Consider the following 23,749-nt stretch of genomic DNA (forward strand, 5'->3'; position numbering starts at 1 on the left):
AGTACATTTCTATTTGCTTCCACAAAAGTTGTAGAAAACTGGTTCAGAATGTTTGTGGGTAACCAAAGTCAGTTACCCCAATGAGAATCATTTTTAAGAGTTAAATTTTGATTTAAAGATGTTGTTGTATTTGAGAACTACTGCTGCTAAAGATACTTTTAATGTATTTTAGGTACTTTAATATTGTATTAGGTGAAATATTATATTAAATGATATTATATTATATGAAAAAGATGGTTCTGATAGAACCATCTGTTCTAACTGTAACTGGAAAATATATTGAATAATTTGCTGGTAATGGTGGTTCCAACCTACTTTGTATTCTTATTGATCTATGAAGGCCTTTCTATTATCAAAAAGTTCTTCTGTTATCAAAGATTCCTTTTAGAAATGCAACCCTGTAAAACTATTCCTCATTGAAATTTAATTTTACATTTTGAGATGTGCTGGGTTACAGTTCTAGACTCATCAGCACTTCATTGGCATGCTAATTTTCCTATGGTTGTGCCCTAACCAGCATGTGTAGAATCAATTTGTGTGACTTACAGAAATTTCTTACATGGCTGCTTTACAGTTTTGAAAAAATCATACGAGCTTGGCAAAATATCTTTCCCATAAATCTGTATTTTTAGGGACAAAGAATTGCTGTTGTTGTAGGTCATTGTTAGGTCAGTGACATAACAGATATTATTTTTGCTGAGAGTGTCAGGCTAACAGAACTATTGTTGGATGAGACATCCTTTCTAAAAGATTGGTATGTTCTGTTTCAACCAGTGCTCCAAACTTGCCCAGAATCAACACCTATGGTCCAGATACAGCTTGATATTCTTCTCTTGCATCTCGTGGAGGCAAGTTACTTGGATTTGTCAAACAATCTGAAGTTTGTAGTGGCAATATGTTGTCCTCCTCAGTTACTCTTAAATTGCAAAATATTTCACCGTACTTATCATATGTATTACTTCTAAGAACAACAATTCAGATTTTGAAGTCATGATCTGAAAAATCTGCCATTATGAGATTTTAAGTGTCACTCTGAGCCAGCACTGTAGCCCATCCTTCCCTACCATGAGAACCAGAGAACTCAGGCCCAAAGCTCAGCATGGTGCTCTGAAGATTACTCAGGCACAGGGAAGGACATACCTTATGCACCAGGCAGGGTTTTATCCCAGGGTTTGCTGTATTAGGGCCAGGTTATCAGGAGTGCTGTGCTGTAATGCATGCACAGCCGTGTTCTCCAGTAAGCTGATCATAATTTTCTCATTGTGCCTAAACCTGAGACCAAGAGCGACTTATGACCAAAGTCAACAGCAGGATGTGGATGCATGGACTTGGAATCCTAGAAAGTAAAAGTGGATAAATAATATCTTTTATTAGTATAATATTTTGAGATACACTTATACTTTATTATCTAGAAGGTGTTTTTGTTGTATATTTGAAGGAGAACAACAAGATTTCTGTAAAAGAATTTTTGTCCCTGGGAGAAGGATTCCAAGGTATTATGGGAGAGGATATGAAATTACTCTCTGGAAATTTAGCATGTTGGTGATGGAGACTGGTGTTTGGTTTTGTGTTGTTGTTTTTTTTTTTTTTTTTTCTCTGAGTTGTTGTAGAATTCAAAAGTTGAGTGCTGAATGCAGGATGAGAGGTAAGATTGGGAATAGGCCAACATAGACTTTGACAGAGAAGACAAAGACCCTGTTTATTTCAGGGAACTGTGGGAGGTACTTAAAGAGAGAAGACATGATCCAGAGAGATGGATTAGTAAAATGACCTTTACAGCAGCATGATGAGTAAGGAAAAAATTGTGTTTATCAGCCTCAAGGAAAATAATGTTTTAAGTAGTCAAGATATAATTTTATTTTAAGTTTAGATGAACTTAAACAATTGCACTAGCATAGGAAGGGTTATGTTTTAATGTCATTGCTATACCTGGGAGGATGCCCTGGTCAGAGTGGTGTCATGTCACACTTTACAGTCACCACATAAATAAGCGATTAAAAATAACATAGTTTTGAACTCTTTCATGTTTTTTAAATTTATTTTAATTATATTTATTGATGATCGATATTCAGTGCACAGAACAAATAAGTTTTGGTTTTTTTTTTTTTGGGAGGGGGGCACAAACACACCCATTTGCTGTGTTTCTAAACTATGGTTTTAATTTTTTGCTTAAGCCAACTATAGCTTTCTCCTGGCGTCTTTTTAAATTCCTAATAGGTAAAAATGATGACTTGCTTTCAATTGCATTTAGTTGTATTTATCCCTTTTCCAGTTACACCTGTATTCCTTTTTTATTGTTATTCTGCTTTTACTTTCTTTGACTTTTTGTAAAAAACCACTTTATTGTAAAATCTCCCTAGGCTATAAGCTTGTATCTCAATCAACAAGTTGTTGATCACTTCTTGCTGTTTCTTGTTCCCTCAGCTGACTTGGCTTATTGCTATAGTGTACTCAGGACTGTTCCAGTATCTCCTTTTCTACCTTGTTTATTTAAACTAGCTGCAAAACAAACTGTGCTTTTTAATCACTGTGACTTGAGTGAATAATTCGACATCTATACAAGTCTATAAATGCTTTTCCAAACCCCGATGTGAAAAAAACCAAAAACAACAAAGCATTTAGTGCTCGATTGACCAAACCTGATAAGCACTTGCTCACATCCCATCAGTTACTTACTGAATATGTGCTTATTGATTGTCACAGAGCTGATAATCCGAATCCCTGCTTGCCTGGGAGACACTGAAAGCTTTCTATGCAACACAAACTGATGCTTTAATGCTGTAATGCTATTTCTCTAATCTGTTTGTTTTTGTTTTTGTTTTTTACAGTCATACGGTAAAGGGGCAAGAAGAAAAAACCGATTTAAAGGATCAGATGGGAGTACATCTTCCGACACTACCTCTAACAGTTTTGTACGCCAGGTATGGGTTTTTCAGCTTCTGAAAGACTGGATGGCTTACTGATGTAAATGTTCAAATAATTTTTTTTTTCCTTTAAATTGTCAAATCAAAGAGTGACGCTGTAGCCTGAGAAATAGCAGAAGTCTGTCCTGGCACAATGAAAAGTATTTGGTTGCTATTGTTTTGGTCTTGGCAGGAAAATACTTTTTCATTTCTCATTCATTTCCATGTATAGTAGTTTTTCTTATTTTTGTTACTCTGATTCCATCAGGTGATTGATTAAAGCTGGAGGAGGAAGCAGAGTCTAATGGGAGTGCCTAAAGTGGCAACATTTGGGAGAAAGAATCAAAACCCTACTAATCCTCAGGGTTTTCCTACTTAAAATAGTCCTGTGTGAGGCAGTGTTAACCAAGTTGCTTTCCTCCCACATCCCAGTGTTATTTTGAGGCATGGTTTGGAGGGGAAATCCCTGGCAGCAATTGTCCCCATTGCACTGATGCTGTAAATAGCCTGCCAAAGATGGGGCGGTGTTGTAGACTCCCATGACTGGTGTCTATGTGTCTCTCCCTCAGAGGGAGAGATCCAAATGGAACCTCATGGGGATCCCAGCCCAGTGTGGGTGCTTGGAGACAGCTTAATCTGGCTGACAGAGGTATCTGGGAGGGTATCCAGAGCCCACTATGGTCTTTGGCTGCCGAATGGTGCTACTGAGACTGTGCTTTTGGGGAGGGAGTGTGTGTTTTGATGTGCTTGTGGTCGTCAACAACTTGGAGAGCAGAAATGGTACCCAGAAATGGTACCCAGTGACTGAGCCTGTGCAGAGTCTGAAATACAGTTCTTCATGTCCTGCTGATTTAAACCATGGTATTGTAAATGCAGACTTTGCTATCTTTTTCAGAGGGGTTCTGGAATTTGGGAGTTTTCATAGCAGAGTTTTTGGTTTAACCATGAGCAAACACCACACCTCCCTTTCTACTCCCTTGTTATGCATGCTCCTTCATCTCAAAACTGCATCTCCACTGTTGTTGCATTGGTTGTATCAGTTCCCATTTTCTGTTTGCAAAATTCTTCTACTTTGTGTTGGTGTAACCATGTTGACAGGTTTTGTGATAGCCTGTGGATTTGATAAAGTCAGACCCCAATTGCATTTCAGTGTCTGTTGGACATAGGTATGAAGTATTAATTGATCGTGGTAGTTTTTCAGTGGCAGTAAACAATATCAAGATACAAACCCCAGATCAAGTAAATTACTTATTTGTGACATTTTGTCCTGTCTTAAAATACTCTGAAAAAAACAGTCAGAGTAGTCTTTGGGAGCAGCAACAGGATCTCCCAGTTCCAAGGAATCTTTGTAAGGAATTCTGTGTTGCTGTTTTCCTTAGCTCCTTGTGGATGTTGAATTCAGCCTGGAACATTTTTAGCAGCGTATGTGTGTTTATTTTACACCAGCTGCACATGCTTCTTTCTTTGCCTTTCTTGTTTATCTAAATGAAATCTGAAATTGGTCTCAAGTATCTCCTCTTGGTGTCATGAGGGGGAGCAGGGCAAAGGGGTGTGTAGCATAAGGAGGTGGATCATCAAAAAGCATAGAGATGTTGAGGTGGACTCCTGTAGTCAATGGAGATCTGACTGTCTCTATAGACTGTTGAGGAATGATTTATCAAGTCGTTAAAACAGAGGTATGAAACAAGGCTGGTGAGCTATAGTCTAAGTGTGCCTGTATCTTTCCAGGGGCTCCAAAGCAGCATGGAGTGTGACTTCCTCAAGTGTTGATTTTTACAGAAGAGATTTATATATTTCCCTGAAATAAATCCAAATTTAGTAATTACTCAAGTGATGTAACACAAATGATTGAAAGATGATTAGGCTTCTGGGAAAAAACAGAGGTTTCATAGATTGCTGAAGCAAAACTCAGTCTTGCAATGGTATTGTCACTGAAGATAATGAAGGGATGTTAACGAATAAATGAATTAATGAATAAATATATGTTATGTGACATTGTCCAGAATAAATTTTTAAAAAGCCCCACAAAGCATTCCAAGCAAGTAATGTGCAGGCAGAACTGTTCAAGTTGTAGCAGATGTATGAGAGACATGTCTCTTCACAGTTACTTCTGAGAGGTTTATTTCAGAGTTTGACTGCAAATTAAACAGGCTTTCCTGCTCTAATTCTTTTCCTGGGACAGCTTGGTTTCTCTTGCACTAAGGAAGAATTGCCCAGTGTCCAAAATATTAAACAGAATGGGTGCAGTCATTTTTGGGCTCAGCTGCTCTGTCCTTCCCAGAAACTACCTTGGCACTACATATTGCTAGTTCCTGTCTGTCTTGGGGGATACTTTACCTGGTATAAATGGACATAATTGTTTTGCAGTAGCCATTTATTTGCAGGAGAAAATGTGTTTCTCCCAAGATAGATAAAAGTTGCAGAAAAGCAGAGTGGATAAACTAATACAAACCCAGTATAATCAATGATGGACCCTTTATTTTCTGTTATTTTGTTTTAGTTCTGTCTTAAAACCAGGAAGTCAGTTTTTGGTTAAAAAGAGATTTGTGGATTTATTGGCACTGGTTTTGATCCATACATGGATACACACAACCTGTTTGTTTCAACAGTACTTGTGATGTTTGTAGCTGCTTTTTTTTTCCTCCAGCCTCATTCCCCCCCTTTGTTCCTGTCATCTCCTCTCCTGTTTACTTCTTAACTTGTCCTGCAACTTTTGTGTGCATCTCTACAAGTACTCCCTTCTGCACTCAAGAAGGAATCCTTGGATTGTCCTGAACATTTATCACTAAGATCTGTCTACATTCTTCATAAAGAAAAAAGAATGTTTGGAAGGTGCTTTTGCATCATATTTAACTGGCCTGTCCTTAAACTGGGAGAGCTGTGAGAGGTGTGCAGGTTGTCATCAGCATCAATGGGAAGTGGATATTTCATAACAGAGAAATGTATTGGCTCTGGATAAAAGAGACAAATATGTCTAGTCCTAAAGAAATGTTATGCAAGGTGAAGGCAGTGGAGGTATTTGGCAAGAACAAAGATATAGGATTCAGTCTTTTGCACCCACAGAGCTGCTTGGCATTTAAATTAGAGCTGCTACAGGAGGGAGGAACTTAGTGTCTATTGCTTACATTGATGAAGCTTTACTGTGTCTGCATTTTACCATTTCCTTAAAGACGTATGCTCCTCTAGCTCCAATATATACCTGGCAAGTTTCCTGCTGTGCATACGAAATGCTACAGTAGTAAAAATAATGCCGACTTAATTTTATTTGAATGAGAGAGAACAAACTAATATTTTACTCAAATTGCTTGAAAATTCCTGCTGTCGTAAGAAGAAAATGCACTCTGCAAGTTCTGTGCACAGTGATCTTCTCCTTTTAAATCTGTTTTGCACAGTGCTGAGAGAGAGCAGAGCAATCTGTCCAATATTGTTTCTAATGTGTATAGAAGAAGCCTTAAACTGGAGCAAGAGCATCTGTATACAATATACAAATTAAAAAACCATTCTTTTCAATCCAGTTAAACCTCCTTTGTGCTGGGAATTTTATGTATTCATATAGATTATTATTTTAATTTTTACTTGTGACATTATAAAACCCAAGAGATTTTAGAAGAACGTTTTGGATCATGTTCTGTTTGTTTGTTACAAAAAATTGTTTGTTTAGTTTTGTCTCCATTTATTGATGACATCGGAGCTTAAAAAAATAACAACAACTTGGCCTTTCTTTCTCTTGCCAGCAGCTATTGCTTGACTTTTCAGTAGCAGGAGAGGGACATTTTTTTTTCCTATCTGTTTTGTTGTGAAGTTGTATTGGCAATTAAGCCATGTATTTGGAAAGCAGAAGCATCATTACTTTCCAATCAGCTCCTAACTGAATTTAATCGGTTGTCTTTAGGGAGATAAAGGACATTGTGTTATATAGTTTTCATCATCTTTTTTGAGCTTTGGAGCGATAAGCAGCTTGTTCTTCAGGTTAGTCATGAAAGACTGAATTGGATCTGATCTCTACTTGTTGCCATTTTGACTGATGCTTGGTAATGATTTTGTTCCCAAGGGTTTTTTAAAAATACGGATCAGACAAAATATTTTGCACACAACACTATGGTGCTTCCTGGGAGCATTATTTTAAGCAAATTGCATGTTCTGATAGCATTACGTATTTTGTGGTTGTGCTCCTGGACCTGTCTTTGTCAAGGTTTTATTTTAAATCTTAATGATTAATCACAGAGGCAGTCTGAGTTGTTGGGATTTTTATGTATTGCAAGGGCAGATTAGATTGTGAAATGGGCTGTAGTCTATAGACTGGCTTACAGAAATATTTAAGGCTTTACAAATCTGGTTTTTTGCCTTTAAATATTGGCTTGATGCCTGTTACACTGTGTTCACTCAAAAACATAGCTATAAATAATTATGTAGGGAATTCATTATTTTTCTACTTTCCTCTAAGGACATTTGCCTAGCTGTGTAATTACCTATTGAATTTTATGAATAGCAAAACTAAGATTTGCACTAAAACCCAATTCAAAAATATTGACTTAGTTTTGCTCATAAACATGCCTCCTAATCTTGATTTCACCAGGGAACTGGGCCAGGTCAGACATGTATTCCTCTTCTTTTAATTGCCTTTTTTCCCCCAGATGTAGAGCCTACGTTTGAGTTTTTAATTTTTCTTTTCCTTTTCACAAGGGGAAGAGCTTATGTATTCAGCTCATACATACAGCCTGCTAGTGAGGCGATGCATTTACAGGCTGAGCCAAAAAGAGCTGGTATAGAGTGGGCACAGATATTAGCTTTGGTCTTCATGCCCAGGATGCTGAAAACCTGCCTATGCTTTCCCTGCTAGGACTGTTCCTGCTTCTTGAAGATGATATGTGAACTAGATTCTGGCTAGCTGGAAAATCTAACTAAATAATTACAAAAAAAGCTCATTTGCAAATTGATATATTCTTACATTTTTCGTGTGCCTCAAATGATGAGACATGTTTTGCTTCCAGAGAAAAAAAGGAGCTTTTCAGACTTGCCTTTGGCTTTTACCCATAACAAAATGAAGTATGTGAGGCATTCTTAGAGGTATTGTGCAAACACTGATTTTAATACATGAAAATATGTACCTACTGCTCAGCTTAATTTTGTCATCTTCTGTTTCTGATGCAAATGTCTGGGGATATTTTGTTAAGTTCAGATTTTTTATGGTCTCTTTTTGCTGATTTCACTGAAAGCCACAGCAGTGATGCTGGTGGCCCATGCTTGCCATTGTGGTTACATTGAAGCCTTACACAGGTGATAAATACTAGAATGTCTGCTTATTTAAAACACATCTGAAACACATTAAAACTATTATTTCATGGGCAGTTGATGTAATTGTGGTGCCCTGTGTTTTTCACACTAAATTATAAGGAAATGTGTTGCACTTGGATGAAGCCAGTGTGTGATCTTAACTTATGGGCAGACAGAGTAGTTTCAGAGTGACCTGCTGCTTGTATCAAGCACTTATCAGTTTTTAGTCAAATTCGGTGAGACTGCCTTTATTATGATACAAAATTACATGGTACCACTAGGAGTAGTACTAGTATGGGAAAGCAACTGTTTTATATGTATTTGTTGTATGTTCTACGTTGTCTGTAACTTCACAGCAAAGCTGTGCGTGAAGCACTTAAAACAGTGTAGGGATTCATAAGAATATGTCAGTTCAGCAGCTGATTTAGAGTTTCAATTCATGGCTTGTGTCTGGTCCTCAGTCATGTGGTAAGAACCAACAAGATGGGGAGTGGGAGGAGGACAGCTTTTAGAAGAGGCCTGGATTGGGAATGTATGGCTGCAGAAAGGGAGGGAGGAGAAAAGGACTTTCCTTTCTGATGGTAGTTGTGGAGTTGCAGACATGGGGGAAAAAATTGCATTAGGCTCATTGAGCTATAGATTTCATCAGCTGTAGTAAGAGTTTGAAAAGTCTCCTTTTTTGGCCTGGAGAGAATAGAACAGATGCCCCTATAAAGCATGGGATTTTGGCAGGCATGACTGGAGGGGAGATGGCTGAGAAAAACCCAGCAGAAAGGAAGTTCATTTGTGGACTTCAATTCTTTCATGGGCTCTTTTTTGCCTCAAATGGTTTCTAAGAATAGAAATCAAAATGTTGCCATGTGTTTAAAAAAACCCACACACCCTCTAACCAAAACAAACAGGCAAAACATCATAAAGCTTTTCTTACATGTCCATTTACTCTTCTTGTAGCAGGGTGTGAGAAAATTACAGAGAGGAACAACTGTATAATGCTTTATTAACAATTGAAGGATAGGAGCTCTCTTTACAGCCTTGAATGGGTGTATGTTTGTTACGCTGCAGGCAGCTGAAGTCAACACATCCTTTTCCAAGCAGCAGTGGAAATTTCAAAGATGGGGCTTATATGTGATGGCTGCTGAGATGATTGCCAGCATTGCTTTTGGTCTTTCTAAGGTGATGGGTGGCTGTTGCGAGGTGTCTGAGAGGTCCTATGTGGCCTCCTGCAAGAGAACAGGGGAGATGCGAGTCCTGATAGGGTGTGGGTGGCATCCCTTCTAGTGGCAGCTGTTGGAGCTTCTTTGGCATTTCCATTGCTGCTGTCTTGCATTCTGGCTATGTACTTCTCCTCTGGGTCTGTCAGGGAGAGGAGAAATGGGGCTTTCCAGTTGCTCAGGATCTACCAGCACCTGCACTCGGTCAAGTTTGGCAGCATCAGATGCACCCCTTTGTAGCAGGGCAATCGAAGGGTGTGGCAGTACTTTTGCATCACTGAGCCAGTGGGATTTCGGCAGAGGAGGAGAAGATAGCAGCTTGGTTATTCAAACAGGCAGAAATGTGAGGGGTTTTTAAGCAGTTAGGCAGACTGTTGAAGGTTCAGAATGATCTTTGCAACTTTGCTAAATATGCAGTGGGAGACTCTTCTGTCACAGTGGATGGTGTATGGAATGAGAAAAAAGGCTTAAGCTTAACTCAGTGTTTGGACTTTCTCTTTGGCCAAATATCTTCACGACTGCTCTCTGACAGTCTCTGTCTTTCAGTTTTGTTCTAATCAGAGTGGGCTTGCAAGAGCTGAACCTCTCAAAGCCTTACAGCTGTGCTGAGAACCTCCTTGCCTGTTTTTGCTTGTCTATTAGGTGGGGGATAACAGGAGCTCCAAGAAAAAAATGACACAGTTGTAAATAGGATCAAAATTAGGAATAGGATTGAATGAAAATCAAGTATTTTGTTTTATTTTGTCCTCTGCTTCTCCCAGAAAATTCACTGTGGTTTCTGGTTCTTGTATGCAGCATTGTCTTACTCAATAATTTTGAACAATGTGGTGAGATGCGAAGTTTATTATATGCTATCATAGAATGTCTTCTACTTATGGTAAGCACAAACATACAAAGTAGCTGCAATGGGGCAAGGGTTTTGATGCATATATTTAATTATAGCTAATGCAGAGACTGTCAAAAATGTTTTATGAAGATAAATGCAGTACTTTCACAACTTTTTCTTATGGGCCTATTTAGTTGGAAGGTTTTTTTTTTGACAAGGCCTTAAAATATGGGGGTTCTTCTTAGAAATAGGATGTTATAAGGCAGCTGCAAAATTCAGCTTATAATTACATGTTAGTGCACCCTAAACATAACTATATAATTCCTTTTGTGGAAAAGTAAATCTGAAGTGATTTTTGTATTTTTAAATATTGCACTGATTTTCAGAGTTTTCATTGATGCTGTACGATTTTGATTGGGAAAAAAAACACCTAACACAAGGGAACAGCTTGGTCTTCTGTAAAGCAAATGTCATCTTCTGCTCCAGAATGCAAGTGGTTTCAAGAGAAAATAACTGCCAGTTGGAATGTGCACAAGCAGCTTGAGTTTCTCTCCCTTACGAAGCTGAGCTTCTCCTAGTAGCTGTCAGGACTCAGGGAGTAAAGAAAGATACTTTGTAATTAGCCAGAGGGATTTACTGAACCTTTTTGTTTTTCACGATACTCCACCAGTACATTCCTGCTTAACTCAGGAGTGTTTGGTTTCGTCCCTCACTAAGTAGATACATTTTAACATATACAAGCGCCAATTCTGTCCAATTAGTCACAAAATTGCCAGTTTTATGGGCAGTTGCAGCAGAGAGCTGTCTTCTCTTGGGCTATGTGTTTAGACAGTACTCCCAGCACTGATTATATGTTCCTGTAGATTTGAATGCTGCTTTTTTGTGTGATCTCAGACTTTGCTGGAATATTAGGTAGGACCTGAAGCAGTTCTAGGTATATAAAAACAGTTCCTTAAAATCTGATATTGTAAAATATCTCAGTTCTTACACCTCTGCCAAAGGAGTCATTAATAATACTGTTTGGATGCATAGTATAGTTTCTAAGTTCCACATAAACCTGTAGTCCCCTATGTGTTGAATGATTTTCAACAGCTGGTTTACTTCTAGGATAATCAAGTCTTGGGTAGGAAAGAGGGAGAACTGGTTCCTGCAAATGAGTGAGTAGCTCAAAGAGGGGAAGATGGGTGAAGTAGAAAAAGGCAGAAATATATCTGTATATGCCTTTGATAGGTTTCCTCCTGTTGTCTCCAGTGGTGGTTTTGAGTTTTCAGTTGTTTTGCATATTGAATCTGAGGAGACTGTTGCAGGATGAAAACTAGCCTTCTACTTTTATGCCAAATTAGCTTTAAATGCTATGTCATTTATGTTAGAAATATAGCTTTAAACCATAGTTGATCAGCTGGCTCTCAAAAATGTCATTATCAGATCCAGCTTTTGGGAGGACTGAGCTTAGGGCAGGCTCCTGTAAAAATCATGAAGCATAGCTAGTTGGGTTTATTTTTCCTACAAATAATGAAAATTATAGTATTTATTAAGCATTTATTACTCCCCTTACTACTTTTCTAAACACATGTTATTGCACACGTAGCTCTCTAAAAAATAAATCAGTCTTCGTCCAACTTCTTTGACCTTATTTACTTTTTAGGAATTCTTTTGAAAACAGTAATGTGTCAAGGAAATGTTTGCTTATAATAAGGAAAGATTAAAGACTATTTCAGCCTTGTCCTTGAAATAATTGCCAAGGAAATTGCCAGAGTTAGTAATAGCGTTTAATCAGGAGTCTGTTCGTTTTACACTTCTCTTTCCAGCATTAGCTACAATTTATCCATCATCTGCCATTTAAACTGAAATGGAAATAAGATACTTTCCTAAGCTGCTTGTATTATTAAATAACACGCTGAAATAATATGTTGAAATAAAATTTCCCATGCTTAGGAGAAATAATGTTTGCTTCAACTCCATAAGCAGTTTGAAGTTATTGAAGGGTAAAATTTGTAAAATCTTCAAGTTCCTGTTAATATCTGAGAAAAGTGAACAAGATTTTAAATGCTGTTACAGACATGACAAAGAAACGAAAGCACATCAATAGATTTGCCTAACTATGCTGTTACTATACTTTAAAATGTGAGTGCATAAAAGTAGTCAACACCTTGCATAATAGATGTGATGATAAATGGTGGTATTGAGATAAAGCCTTGGAATGAGATGGCACAGCCAAGGGGAAGAGAGACAGCATCAGTCTGAGGCCTAAGAAACAGTGATTCCTTGGAGATAGTCTGAGAGAATTGACAGGGTGCTGTGTGCTTTTTTTTATGGAAACAACTTAACTCTGGAAGGTTTAAGATTTTTGTAATCTTTATGATTAGTTGCTCATAAGCAAGAGCTACTTAGACCAATGCTTGAAAATTTTGCACAATGTTCAACCTCCATGTAATCTTTGTTTATTTTAGAAAGACTCCTGGCAGTTTGAAGTACACTGCAGTATCACATTTTATCTTTCCTGCAAATTTTTGCTATTCAGAGTTCAACTCAGAACTTACTTAATTTGGCCATTATATGGCTAAAAGTCAGTGTAGTAAAATCCTGTTTAACAGAACTTCAGAATTTGACATTTAATCTGGTATTCTTCTTTCTATCACAAATCTGCTTTCTGCTGTGGCAACATTCATCACATCAGCTCAGAGCTAAATCCTTACACGATACTCAGAAAATCCTTTGGTCTCCTTGATGTCACACACTCTTTATCCTACACCCTGTAGTTTCTTGCAAAAGGTCAGCTAAATCCAGGGCTTATTTCCATCATGCATCAAATATATATAATTATAACATCCTGATAGTTTTTTTTTTTTTTTTTTTTTTTTTTTTTTTTTTTTTTTTTTTTTTTTTTTTTTTTTTGTTTGTTTGTTTTGTTTTTTTTTTAATGGTAAATGGAGCCCAAACCACTAGAAAATATGTATTTTTGGTACTCTATCTCTCTAACTGTTGTTTGTAACTATAGTTATGGTTGTTTCATTGTTGATGTGGGACAGCACTTGTGGGTGGCTTACATTTAGCCAAGAGTTACTAACAGCCAGGAGAAACCAAGAGATGAAATAATAATGAAACTCACTGTTGCAGTGTTTGTTTTCATTAAATAAAAGAGGGAAAGATCATCGATGGGAAAAAGAAGGGCTAGAGATGTTATGATTTTGGGAGATGTGAGCATCATTTGTCCTTTTATCACCAATGCAGAAAAAAGCCCCAGTTGGAAATAGAGTTTTTCTTCTCTGGTGGTTCCCTTGGGGTTGCTCTGAAATGGATCTGCTTGTACTGTGCTTCTGATTAAAGGCTGAAGCATGTTGTTCAGAAAATGGCATTGATCTTTTCCATTTGTGTAATTTTTGTGCTGTAAAGTACTAACCTGTTCTGACTTGCCAGTACTATTGGTTCCACAGGCCATTTACAAAAAGAGACAGACCTTTGCCAGATGAAATTATTATCTCTTCTGTTTCCAAGGCAGTTTTCATTTTCCACCATTGGGAAATTTGTAATCAGTCAGCTTAAAATTCTGGATCAGTTTATGCATCTGTAAAGAAGAGTTCCTGATTTAGACACTGAATGATCTTCTCCTATTACCTGAATATTTGGTAGACATTGGACTTGGGGGAAATCATATTCCTAGCTAGTACAAAACTGAAACAGAAAGCTTCCAGGCAGACTTTTTTTGGCAGCACACATAAGATTTTATTTTTCATGCTAGGAAAGTTCACTATATTTATAAGACTAGTATTATTCATGGTTTTTCAGAACACGTACTTGAAGTCAAGCAGCTGCAATTTACAGTTAATCTGGCAAACATTTACCTCTCTGCTTACTCTGAGTATCACTCAGGGATTTTTCTCTACTAGCTCTTTATAAGGCTTTTTGAAAGGTCTCACCAAAGTGGTTCTGCCAGGTGTAGAACAGGACCTTAACTTGATCTTATTTGTACTAATGGACTTTCCTTTCAAGCCTGTTCAACTGTGTATGCATCACTAAATTTTTCTGTGAAAGTGGTATTTTAGTGGTCACTCAAGAGTTGGAAATAAAATATCCTTATATTTCCAGGAAGACAGGATCTGTCTTAAAATACATCAGTTTTATTACATAAGGTATCCCCAAAACAGAGCTATGGAAATCTGAAATGTATATAAACCCATCTCTGCCATTTTGAGAAAGTGCTTCTTAATGTTTTGCAGCTTGCTGGTAAGAGTGTTGCCAGCCACTGGGGCCAGAAGACACCCCTCAGACAAGCGGATGAGCCGCTGAAGAGTAATTTACCAGTGCTGTAAACCACCAAACTTCGCTTGTGCTGATTTGCTGGGCCAGGGAGGCTGCACAGGCTGCTCACCTTGTGGTGAGGGGAAGGGTCTGGAGGCCGTGTTCAGACAGGTGTCCTCTCCAGTCCCAGGTGGTCTCTGCATTGCTGGTAGGCTGCTTTAGGTCAAGTTCTGCATGCTGCTTCTTAGCCACAGAATGGACTGTAGGAACAGTCACGTGGGTGTATACTATGTACAGTATGGCCCAGCGCTGAAGAGTGTGGTTGAAATCCCTATCATGCCAAAAGCCATCAAACTTGGATGTCTTAATCCCTCTGGTTTTGTTCATAGAATCATAGAATCAGCTGGGTTTGAAAAGACCTGTGAGATCATCAAGTCCAACCTTTGATCCACTACCACCAGAGTTATTAGACCATGGGACTACCATGGCACTAATTGCCACATCCAGTCTCATCTTAAAAACCTCCAGGGACGGATAATCCTCCACCTCTCTAGGCAGCCCATTCCAATGCCTGATTACCCTCTCTGTAAAGAATTTCTTCCTAATATCCAACCTAAACCTCCCCTAGCAGAGCTTAAGACCGTGCCCATGCCCTCTTGTCTTACTGATAGCTGCCTGGCAGAAGAGACCAAACAGTGGGAAGCCCCTGGGTTTGGAGCCCACCCTACCTGCGTCATGACAAGCAGAAAATGTGTGTGAACAAGCTTTTTTCTTCACCTCTTTATTGTAGTTTTCTTGGAAAGAAGTGAGTTTGTAAGAGACCCACTCTGCTGTGTGTTCCAGAAGGTTCTGAGTTTTGGCAATGGCTGGACTGTTCTCTCTCTGGGACTGCTGGACATTTCTCCCATAGGTTCACACCTATCCTAGGGGCATGGATGTCCTTAACTAGCAGGAGAGATCAAATCCTGTTTTGAATTAACGTTTTGACAAAAAATGTATTGTAAATTGTGATGTCAGCAGATGTTCAGTATGAGATAGGTCAGGAAGCAGACAGACGTGGAAATTAAGTTATTATATAATCATAGATAAAAACTCCCAGCCTTTTAAAGCAGAAAACACAGAATACCAGGGCAAATGAATTTTCCCACTGTGCCTACAAACATTTTGTACGGCCCATTTGCTGTATAGAGTATTCTAGGGATTTCTGAATAGAACTGATTTATCAGATTGCTAGCTGTCTGTTGTTTGTTAGGTCTCTAGGCACCATAAATGAGGGTGACTGAGGCATTTGGATAAATGTTGTTTCTTCCTTATATGGTACATCCTTACTGTCTAAGAGAGTATCTATTAATTACTACCCACTTTGCAAACTTGTCTGTTTTTTTGTGAGAAGATAGGGTGCAATTCGAACCATTCTACTTTTACAATCCATTTTTCCTTGCTTTTATCCTGCTTTTGTAGGAGAAATGGAGAACCTGGTGCAGTCTCTGTTGCTTAGCTCATTTTGTCAGCCTTCAGTGAATGCTGTTGGCGTCAGTCGGGGCAGAAAGTGCTGTTTGAGCTCTCACCCAAGCTAGCAGCATTCCTGTGTGTGCTTGATTTTGGAGACTGGCCATCTTTTCCAGAAGTTGATTTGTATTGCCTAAATTAGTCTTCTGCTCTGAATTACTCCGAATTACTCTCCTCAGACCACAGGGGGAACATCAGCAAACCAGCTTTCTCGTTTAGCTGCCTGTGGCTGGTTGCTGTGAATAATGTCTTTTGCTCATACCTGTGTCTGATGGCCGGACTCTCTTCTCAGTTGATGTTTCTGGAGCTGTTTAACATTAACAGCACCTCTTTAGCTATTGAGCACAGATTTAGCACACATTGCTATATGTTTTCTGTGTCTATGCAGCTTTCTTATTTCAATGGAACCCTTTTGCATCTGTTCTGCTCTGTTGAAATCATATGTTCTATACCTATGGGGTGTAGAATACAGCAGCACATAAGCTGTTTTTAATTTTGTTGCTATTCTGCATTTAGGAGTGACTCATTGCTCTGGAGACTGAGTTGATAAAACATTTGCATGTCTCATTAATCTAATACTGTAATTCCCAAGAAACATTACACTGTAAAACTCTATTGGTAAGATGGTGTATGGTGAGTTTTACTGTATTGATAGTACTATGGTCTGCATGTAACAATCCTAGGTCTAATTTTCTAGCAAATGAAAATACAATGCAAGGACTTCTTAAAGAATCCAAAAAGTGATATCTTGCAACTCAGACCTCAGAGAGCATTGGATCAAGGCTGCAGTTTCATTATGTTAGTCGTACCTTTAATTGTCACTCATATCATCTTCGATGCTTTTCTGAGCAGTGACACTTTTCTTTCCTTTTCAACATAAATCTTGGAAATTGGTGACAACCACCTGAGTCAACAAGAGATAGGTTTTAGAACTACTTTAAAGCTCTTATTTTATGTGATGGTAGTCCATAAAGTCACGCAGAATAATAAAAGAAATGCTCCCCTGTACTTCTAAGATTCTCATTTAGACAAACATTTTAATGCAGAACATAGCTACGTGAGCTACTTTTTAAATTCTGAGCACTAAGTTGATTATCTTCTTGTTTCACTGACTGTTTTTACTTTGTCTTGGATATAGTGTCTCATGTCTCCCCTGCTTCCCTTCTCCTCCCAAAGACTACAAATAAGAAAGACCTAATGAAGGATCCCTACAGTTCATCTTTACAGTACAAAAAATTCTGGGAGTGAGGAGAAGCTGCAGGTAACATGTGACGTGGCAAACAATCATCCCAATATAATTGTAAAGGAATGTGCTTATTGTAGAAAGGACAATCAAAAGGTAGGAAGCAAAACCACTGGAGAGTCCACTGGAAAACATTTTACAATAGTCAATCTTCAAACCTCTCACTTCAAAGACAGTAACACTAGGCCAGGCTTTAGAGCAACATGTTTTCTGGGATCTGAGCAGCCTGCCCCCATGTGAACTAGAAAACTCCCTATGTGGAGCAAAAGCTTGGTGTTTGCTGTCTTATCCTTCATGATGAATGCTAGTTTGCAGCATTTTTGTATCTTCTGGGAGTAATACCTTTTTAGGTAGTCATGGCTAGGCTTCGCGAATGAAGTAAAGTTATGATAACACACCAAGGATGAAAATTTGGAATGTGATAAAATGTATGGGTAGTTCTTAACTTAAGCCAAACTCCCTTCGTGTAAGTTTTTTTCTGATATAACAAGATCACACAATGAAGTAGAGCTCCTAAGAAGATAGCAAGCTGAACCTGAGCTTTGGGTTTTTTTGAGTTATCCAGTGTGTGTGTGTACATACTTTATTTCCTTCTTGTCCAGAGGACATAAAAACAGTTCTCTTGTCATGAAAGTTGTGGGCAGACTGAGGAACACCTGATGTGTGAATTTGCCCCACAGTTTCGGGAGGGCAGTGTTCTCCAAGTCACTGTAATTTTGTTCTGTTTTGTTTTGGCTCATGTAAATGACATCTGCTTTGTTCAAGTTTGTATGCATTCCAGGGACTTTCTGTTTATTGCAAATATAAGGCTAAGCACAGAGACTCCAATTGAAGAAATATTTCTTTAACTTCCTATAACTTGAGATAATAACCTCCAGTTTAGCTTGGAGAGTGTACCTACATACAATTCAACCTAGTAGGTAGTGTTTTAAAATTTCTTGGTTCAAGATAGAGAAATGTAAATGAACAAGTGGGCAACAGGTAAATATTATGGACATAATTACCTGTAATAAATTGATGTTTAGATACCTGAAGTCCATTGATAACCTTGTATATTTCTTCTGCATCCTGTCCATTGTCTGCCTGGGATTCTTAACCTCTAGACTAAGATAAATGCCAAAATAATCACTTTTTTTCTTTTTGATTAGTATGTCCAAACCTTTATTCTTTTTCACAGCTGATGACATAGTGTTGGTTTGTGTATAAATTCTAGTTGAAGTTCTCCTGTGCAAAACAGGAAAACGTGATCAGAAAGTTATGTCCCAAATATTAACAGTTTTATAGTAAGAGAAAAAAAAAAGAAATATAAATATATTATCCTATACCTTGCTTAACTGTAGGTATGTTTATAATCTTTTTATCCAAGCTTCATTGTTTCTTAGTTTCCGTAGAAATGTCTTTTTTAACTGTGATTAATATCATCTTCTGTGTGCTACAGACAGTAAAATAGAGTACATAATATTTCTAGAGTGTGTCAGACACCTGCTTTCAGTGTTCTTTAAAATATTTATGAGAACTTAAATAGGTTGTTTTCAAAATTTTTTTGAAAGTACGTTTTCAATTTTTCATTTCCTTTATTTTTTAAGTAAAAGCTGTATTATTATATAGCAATCTTTCTAGTACTGGGATTTGTCTTTGTGTTTCTTCTTCATTTCAAATACGAAAACTCTTTCAGGCTGGATTTATATAACACCTTTTTATGCCAAATGTCTTGCATATTCTTTAAAAAAAAAGGAAAAAGAAAAAGCAGTATATTATTACCCAGATGATTCAAATGTCTGCTAAATTGAAATATTGAATTTGATATTGAAACTCCTGCCATATGTTTGGGAGCAAGGAAAATAGTGAGAAGAATGAGAGGGAGTCAGAACATGATGAAAATTTGGCAAGTGCTGAGACAAGTGCTTCAGCACTGGGATGGACTTCATGATGTGTGGGGTGTGGGTGAGTTTCCATAGCAAGGAGGGCCACCCTGGAGCAGCCTTTGAGGTGGGAAGCAGCAGCCTTCAGTAGTCAAGGAGTGAGGAGAGGTTGTGACCTGGGAGCAGGATACCTGAGGGACTCCTTGGGTCCTGCTTGAGCCCTTCCGTCCTCAGGGACTGGTGAGGGCCTTACCCTTGAGCAGTGACATCAACAGGTAAAAATAAGGTTCATATACTTCAAGGTATCGGTGGGAATAACAAACATGGGGAAAGTGTGGTCTTTCATTCTATCTCTTTGGTGTCCTACAAGCATGGGGGAAGCTCTGTGAAGACCAAGTTGATCATGGGTGTCCAATCAGAGAAAATGTGTGATTTGTTTTCTTCGGCTTGGAAAGCAAGCAGGAGTGTTTTCTTCACAGCCTCTCTCAGCATGAGTGCAAGGCACATGTGTCAGGCGGTGGTCTGCCACGTGAGCAGGGAGTGGGGGGGCTCTCCTGCATATGACCCTGTTAATTGTGTTAAATGGGCAGGGATGAAGAGAAGAAATATGAAGTTTTTGAATACCTGACAGGAGCATTTGGTGTTTAATATCCTTATCTGCTCAGAAATTTAAGGATTAAAGAGGCACGATTTGTTACAACCGTTTTCCCCTCTTGGATCTGTCATCTTGGCTATAAGTAATGGATTATTTTGAGGAGGAAAAAAATACCTCAAAGGCACAACTCACTGCCCTCACAAATGACTTTATATCTTTTTTTTCCATGTATGTTTGAATTACTTTTGTCAGAGATTCTGCAATAGTGCCCTGGTACATAAGTAGTGGGAGATGGTTACAAAGGCTGCAAGTTTTTGTGAGTTTCCCTGATCTTGATGGAATGCAGACTTTATAGACGCAAGTGAGAGTTGCAGTATCTTGAAGGAAGGGCTCTTACCCCCTTGAAGCAGAGGCAGCTGATGCCATGCAGTGACCAGTGTCGCAGTTTTACATGGGCTGTGAGCAGCTGTCCTGTTACACGGAGGAGATGAAGAGGCATTGGTTTGTAAACCAGTGCATCCTACTCTTGATCTTCCTTTTTGAGATCTGTTTCATTTTATAATGCTTTATGCCATAGCATTTGATCTTTTTATTCTGTGACTATATATGTAGACGTATCTGTCTACTATGTTAAGAACAGTAGGGCAAGAAGTGTGCATAATTTACAGAAGAAAATATAAAATTATATGCATTAAATTTTTTTTATTAATTACTAAATATATATTTATTCAAAATATTGGGGAAATTTCTGTTTTATTAGTAATGCTCTGCAGTTCTACCTCTTAAGCTTTATACATTGCTCCACAGTTCCTGTGCTCCAGGTCTTTCCCTTACTGTGTCTACATCACATTGTCATTCGTCTGTTTCTTTAGCTGGCAGCATACAGCTATTCACAAAACTTTGATCAAAGAAAGGATATTGAGTGGGGTACTGATTATATCTTTAATTCTGAAGGCATGGTTCTTTGTGTTCTTTATACAAAGCTTATGCTAGTTCTTTTGTCTGTGGGATAACATGCACTTTCCATTCTTATCTAAAGATGTTGGCTGTTATGGTAAACTTCTAAAGGCTTGTTAAAGTTAAACATATTTCACTTTTAGTCTTACTTCTGTTGGAGTTTTAGATACACAGATTGGCTCTAGTCATGATGCTTTTAAATTTATGGCTTTGTTTTTACTTGAGAAGAAAGAAAATAAACTCTATAAGAAGATAAAATATTCTCTTTGCTGAGATCAAGATGTGTTATATATAACATATTATGCAGAAATGTCTGGATTGTTTTCTAATTTATATGTGATTGTTTCCAAAAGTAAACAAAATTGAATATGAACTGGAATGGAATTAAATAATAAAAAGATGAGGTTTAAGTTTTCTCAATAACATCAGAAACTAACATGATAGGTGTCTGTTTCTAGATATGGGAGGCATCACCAAAAATATGTTTTGATACCATTGCTACTTATGATGCCAGGTGGCATTTTTCATTGCTACTTATGATACCAGGTGGCATTTTTTACTTTTCATTTTCCATGTCTTTTCCTCCGAGTCAGTAATCCAAACTAATTATCCTACTGTTTTTAATATTTATGATACAGATTCTGAGATAAATATCTGCCTGGACAATTTGTGAAAGGCAATGAGATATATGCAAGTTGTCCTGAAGAAATAATCATGGACTGACTAAAATTTAACCCATATTAGCTTGTTGTTTCATTTGCATGCTAAGTAAATAAAAAATTTAAATATTCTGGTTTACTGTTAATCTACATGAATTATTAATGTAAGATACCAGATACTACCTCTTCTAATTAATCCTGCAGGAAAATAGTTGAGCACTATTAGCAATATTACTAATAATTGATAGTACCAACTATTAAGTTGCCATAATACTTTCATAATGAAACCAAATGTGTGTAACTTAAGTTTTTTTATACATATGCTTTCACCTTAAGAGATGTGGCAAAAATAGAATTTTCTTTTTTCCTAGAAAGTCAAATAATATATGTTTTCATTGCAATTCAGGTAGTTCAGAAAAATACTAATTAGATACATTCAATTGATTGAAGATGTAGCCAGGTTTTGCTCTTTGCCTTTTCCATTTGCCATTTCCCTTGCTCTTTTCTAGCACTACATATTCGACCTCACACATTCAGTAGGTAATCTCCCTGTCAGAAGCTTTCTTCATCTTGTACTTAAACTGCATAGATCTAATTAGCAAATTTCTACTATAGCATCTTGTGTTTGATGTACTGCTAAATTGAATACCCACTGAGTAACTGTTCTTCTTCATGTTACTCGATCTTTGAGCCTGAGAGCTCCAACAGTGTTGCAAGTTCCATCATACTGGACAGAGTTTGGTATCAGGTGTTTCATAGAATCATATAATAGTTTGGGTTGGAAGGGACCTTTGAGGGTCATCTAGTCCCACCCCCCTGCAATGAACAGGAACATCTTCAACTGGGTCAGGTTGCTGAGAACTGTGTCTAGCCTGACCTTGAATGTTTCTAGGGATGGGGCATCCACCATCTCTCTGGGCAACCTGTTTCAGTGTCCCACCACCTCAGTCATAAAAAATGTCTCCCTTACATCTCGTCTGAGGTCTAGTTTCCTTTCCATCTGTGCATATTGGAAGAAATTTCTTTCCACATCTGTTCCTGCCCCCGTTTTGCAGTTACTTTGAACTCTAGAGCTGATTACTGAGAACTTCAAAAAGGCTCCTTGGATCATAGCAGTATCAATGAGCTGAAGCTCAGTAACCCTGAGTAATTTGTGTCATTTTCGCTCTGTCTCACTGCTGCAATGTCTAGAGCTCTCCTATCAGAGGACCCGCTGGGCTATTTTTTACCTATAAGTCACTTTAAAGATAATTCTTTCAAGTAAAATGAAATCTATTCTTTAATTGATACAGCTCATGAGTGAAATAAAAGATTACTCAGAATGGTGATTTTAAAATAGGTCTATTTTAAACCGGATGTGGTTTTTGTTTTATTTACTTGCTGGGAGCAGGGTTCAGGTGTCTGTAATCGTTCCCTGTGAGTGACGATGCTCTAGTTACCAGGTTGCTTTGCAAGGAGCACTTTGCCTTTCTCCGCACCAGGGTGGGCAATGGAATCGGCTCTTGGAGATGAGGCCTGGGGCCCTACACCTGATAGGCTGCAGGAATCAAATATTTCAGACTTTGTGGATGACACTCTAAGTCTTAAACCCAAGGATGAGCTGGAAACGATTCCTGTGGAAGAAGTTCAAGACCTTAAACCTGAAGATTTGCAGGAATCTGCTCCTGCTGAAGCAACGCAGGACACTAAACCTGGGACTGGGAAGGTACAGCAAAGGGATACCATAGGTTAAAGGTTTGGGACAATTTTATATCTACAGTGATTTATTCATTAGCAGTTATAATCTTACTGTTTTCTCAATTATACTTGAGAAGGCTTGCTTGGGTTTTGTGGATTCAATCTGTTATTTCTACAGGTTGAATCTGTGAAACTCCAGAAAGGCAGTGCATGCCATGCAAGCCCTTTTTGCCCTAGCTAGGCAGAAGTTTATGTATGCCCCGTCATCTTCAGGTGGATTGAGTGGAATGAGAGTATCTGTTGCAAGGTGACCTACATAGCCACCTTCTAGGGATGATGCTGATAGTGGATAAGTTGAAGCTATCCTAATGTGAGGTAGACTTTTGTGTACAATTTGATATTACTGGTCTCTGTTGAGAGTGAGGATAGAAATATTTGTTTGAGGCTAGAAATATATGTTTCTATCTATGGTATATGTGGTATTGTGTTCCTCTGCAGAAAACTGCACTCTACTTTGATATCACACAGCTCAAAGAGAAACATGAATATTGGGGCTTCAAGTACAGCAAGTATAAAATGGTTTTTTTATATTGGCAAAAACTTAAAATCTTTTTCAGTGTTGTTCCAAACAAGTGAAAAAAAGATATCAGGAATGAGAGACAGGCTTTGATAAACAGTCCCAGTGATCTGATCCTTCACTGTAAAACAAGTCCTTGCTCTTCTGTGCTGCAAGAAGCAGACATATCCTAAATTCTGAACTAAACGATGGATGAGGTTCTGCCCAGAAATTTTCT

The 23,749-nt window shown here is 38.0% G+C and overlaps 1 protein-coding gene across 7 annotated transcripts in view; it reads left to right on the plus strand.

The window, feature by feature from the left end:
- Positions 1 to 23,749, plus strand: part of CACNB2 (calcium voltage-gated channel auxiliary subunit beta 2) — a 252,581-nt gene that overhangs the window by 8,732 nt on the left and 220,100 nt on the right. For all 7 annotated transcript variants that reach the window (XM_027893879.1, XM_027893880.1, XM_027893881.1 and 4 more), the window contains exon 3: positions 2,829 to 2,921. In XM_027893879.1, the coding sequence (XP_027749680.1) occupies positions 2,829 to 2,921 (93 nt within the window). The remainder of the gene's footprint in view (positions 1 to 2,828; positions 2,922 to 23,749) is intronic.

The sequence above is a fragment of the Empidonax traillii genome, unplaced genomic scaffold (assembly GCF_003031625.1).
Source record: "Empidonax traillii isolate 1590-97213 ecotype Southwest subspecies unplaced genomic scaffold, ASM303162v1 scaffold409:size521033, whole genome shotgun sequence".
NCBI lineage: Eukaryota > Metazoa > Chordata > Aves > Passeriformes > Tyrannidae > Empidonax > Empidonax traillii.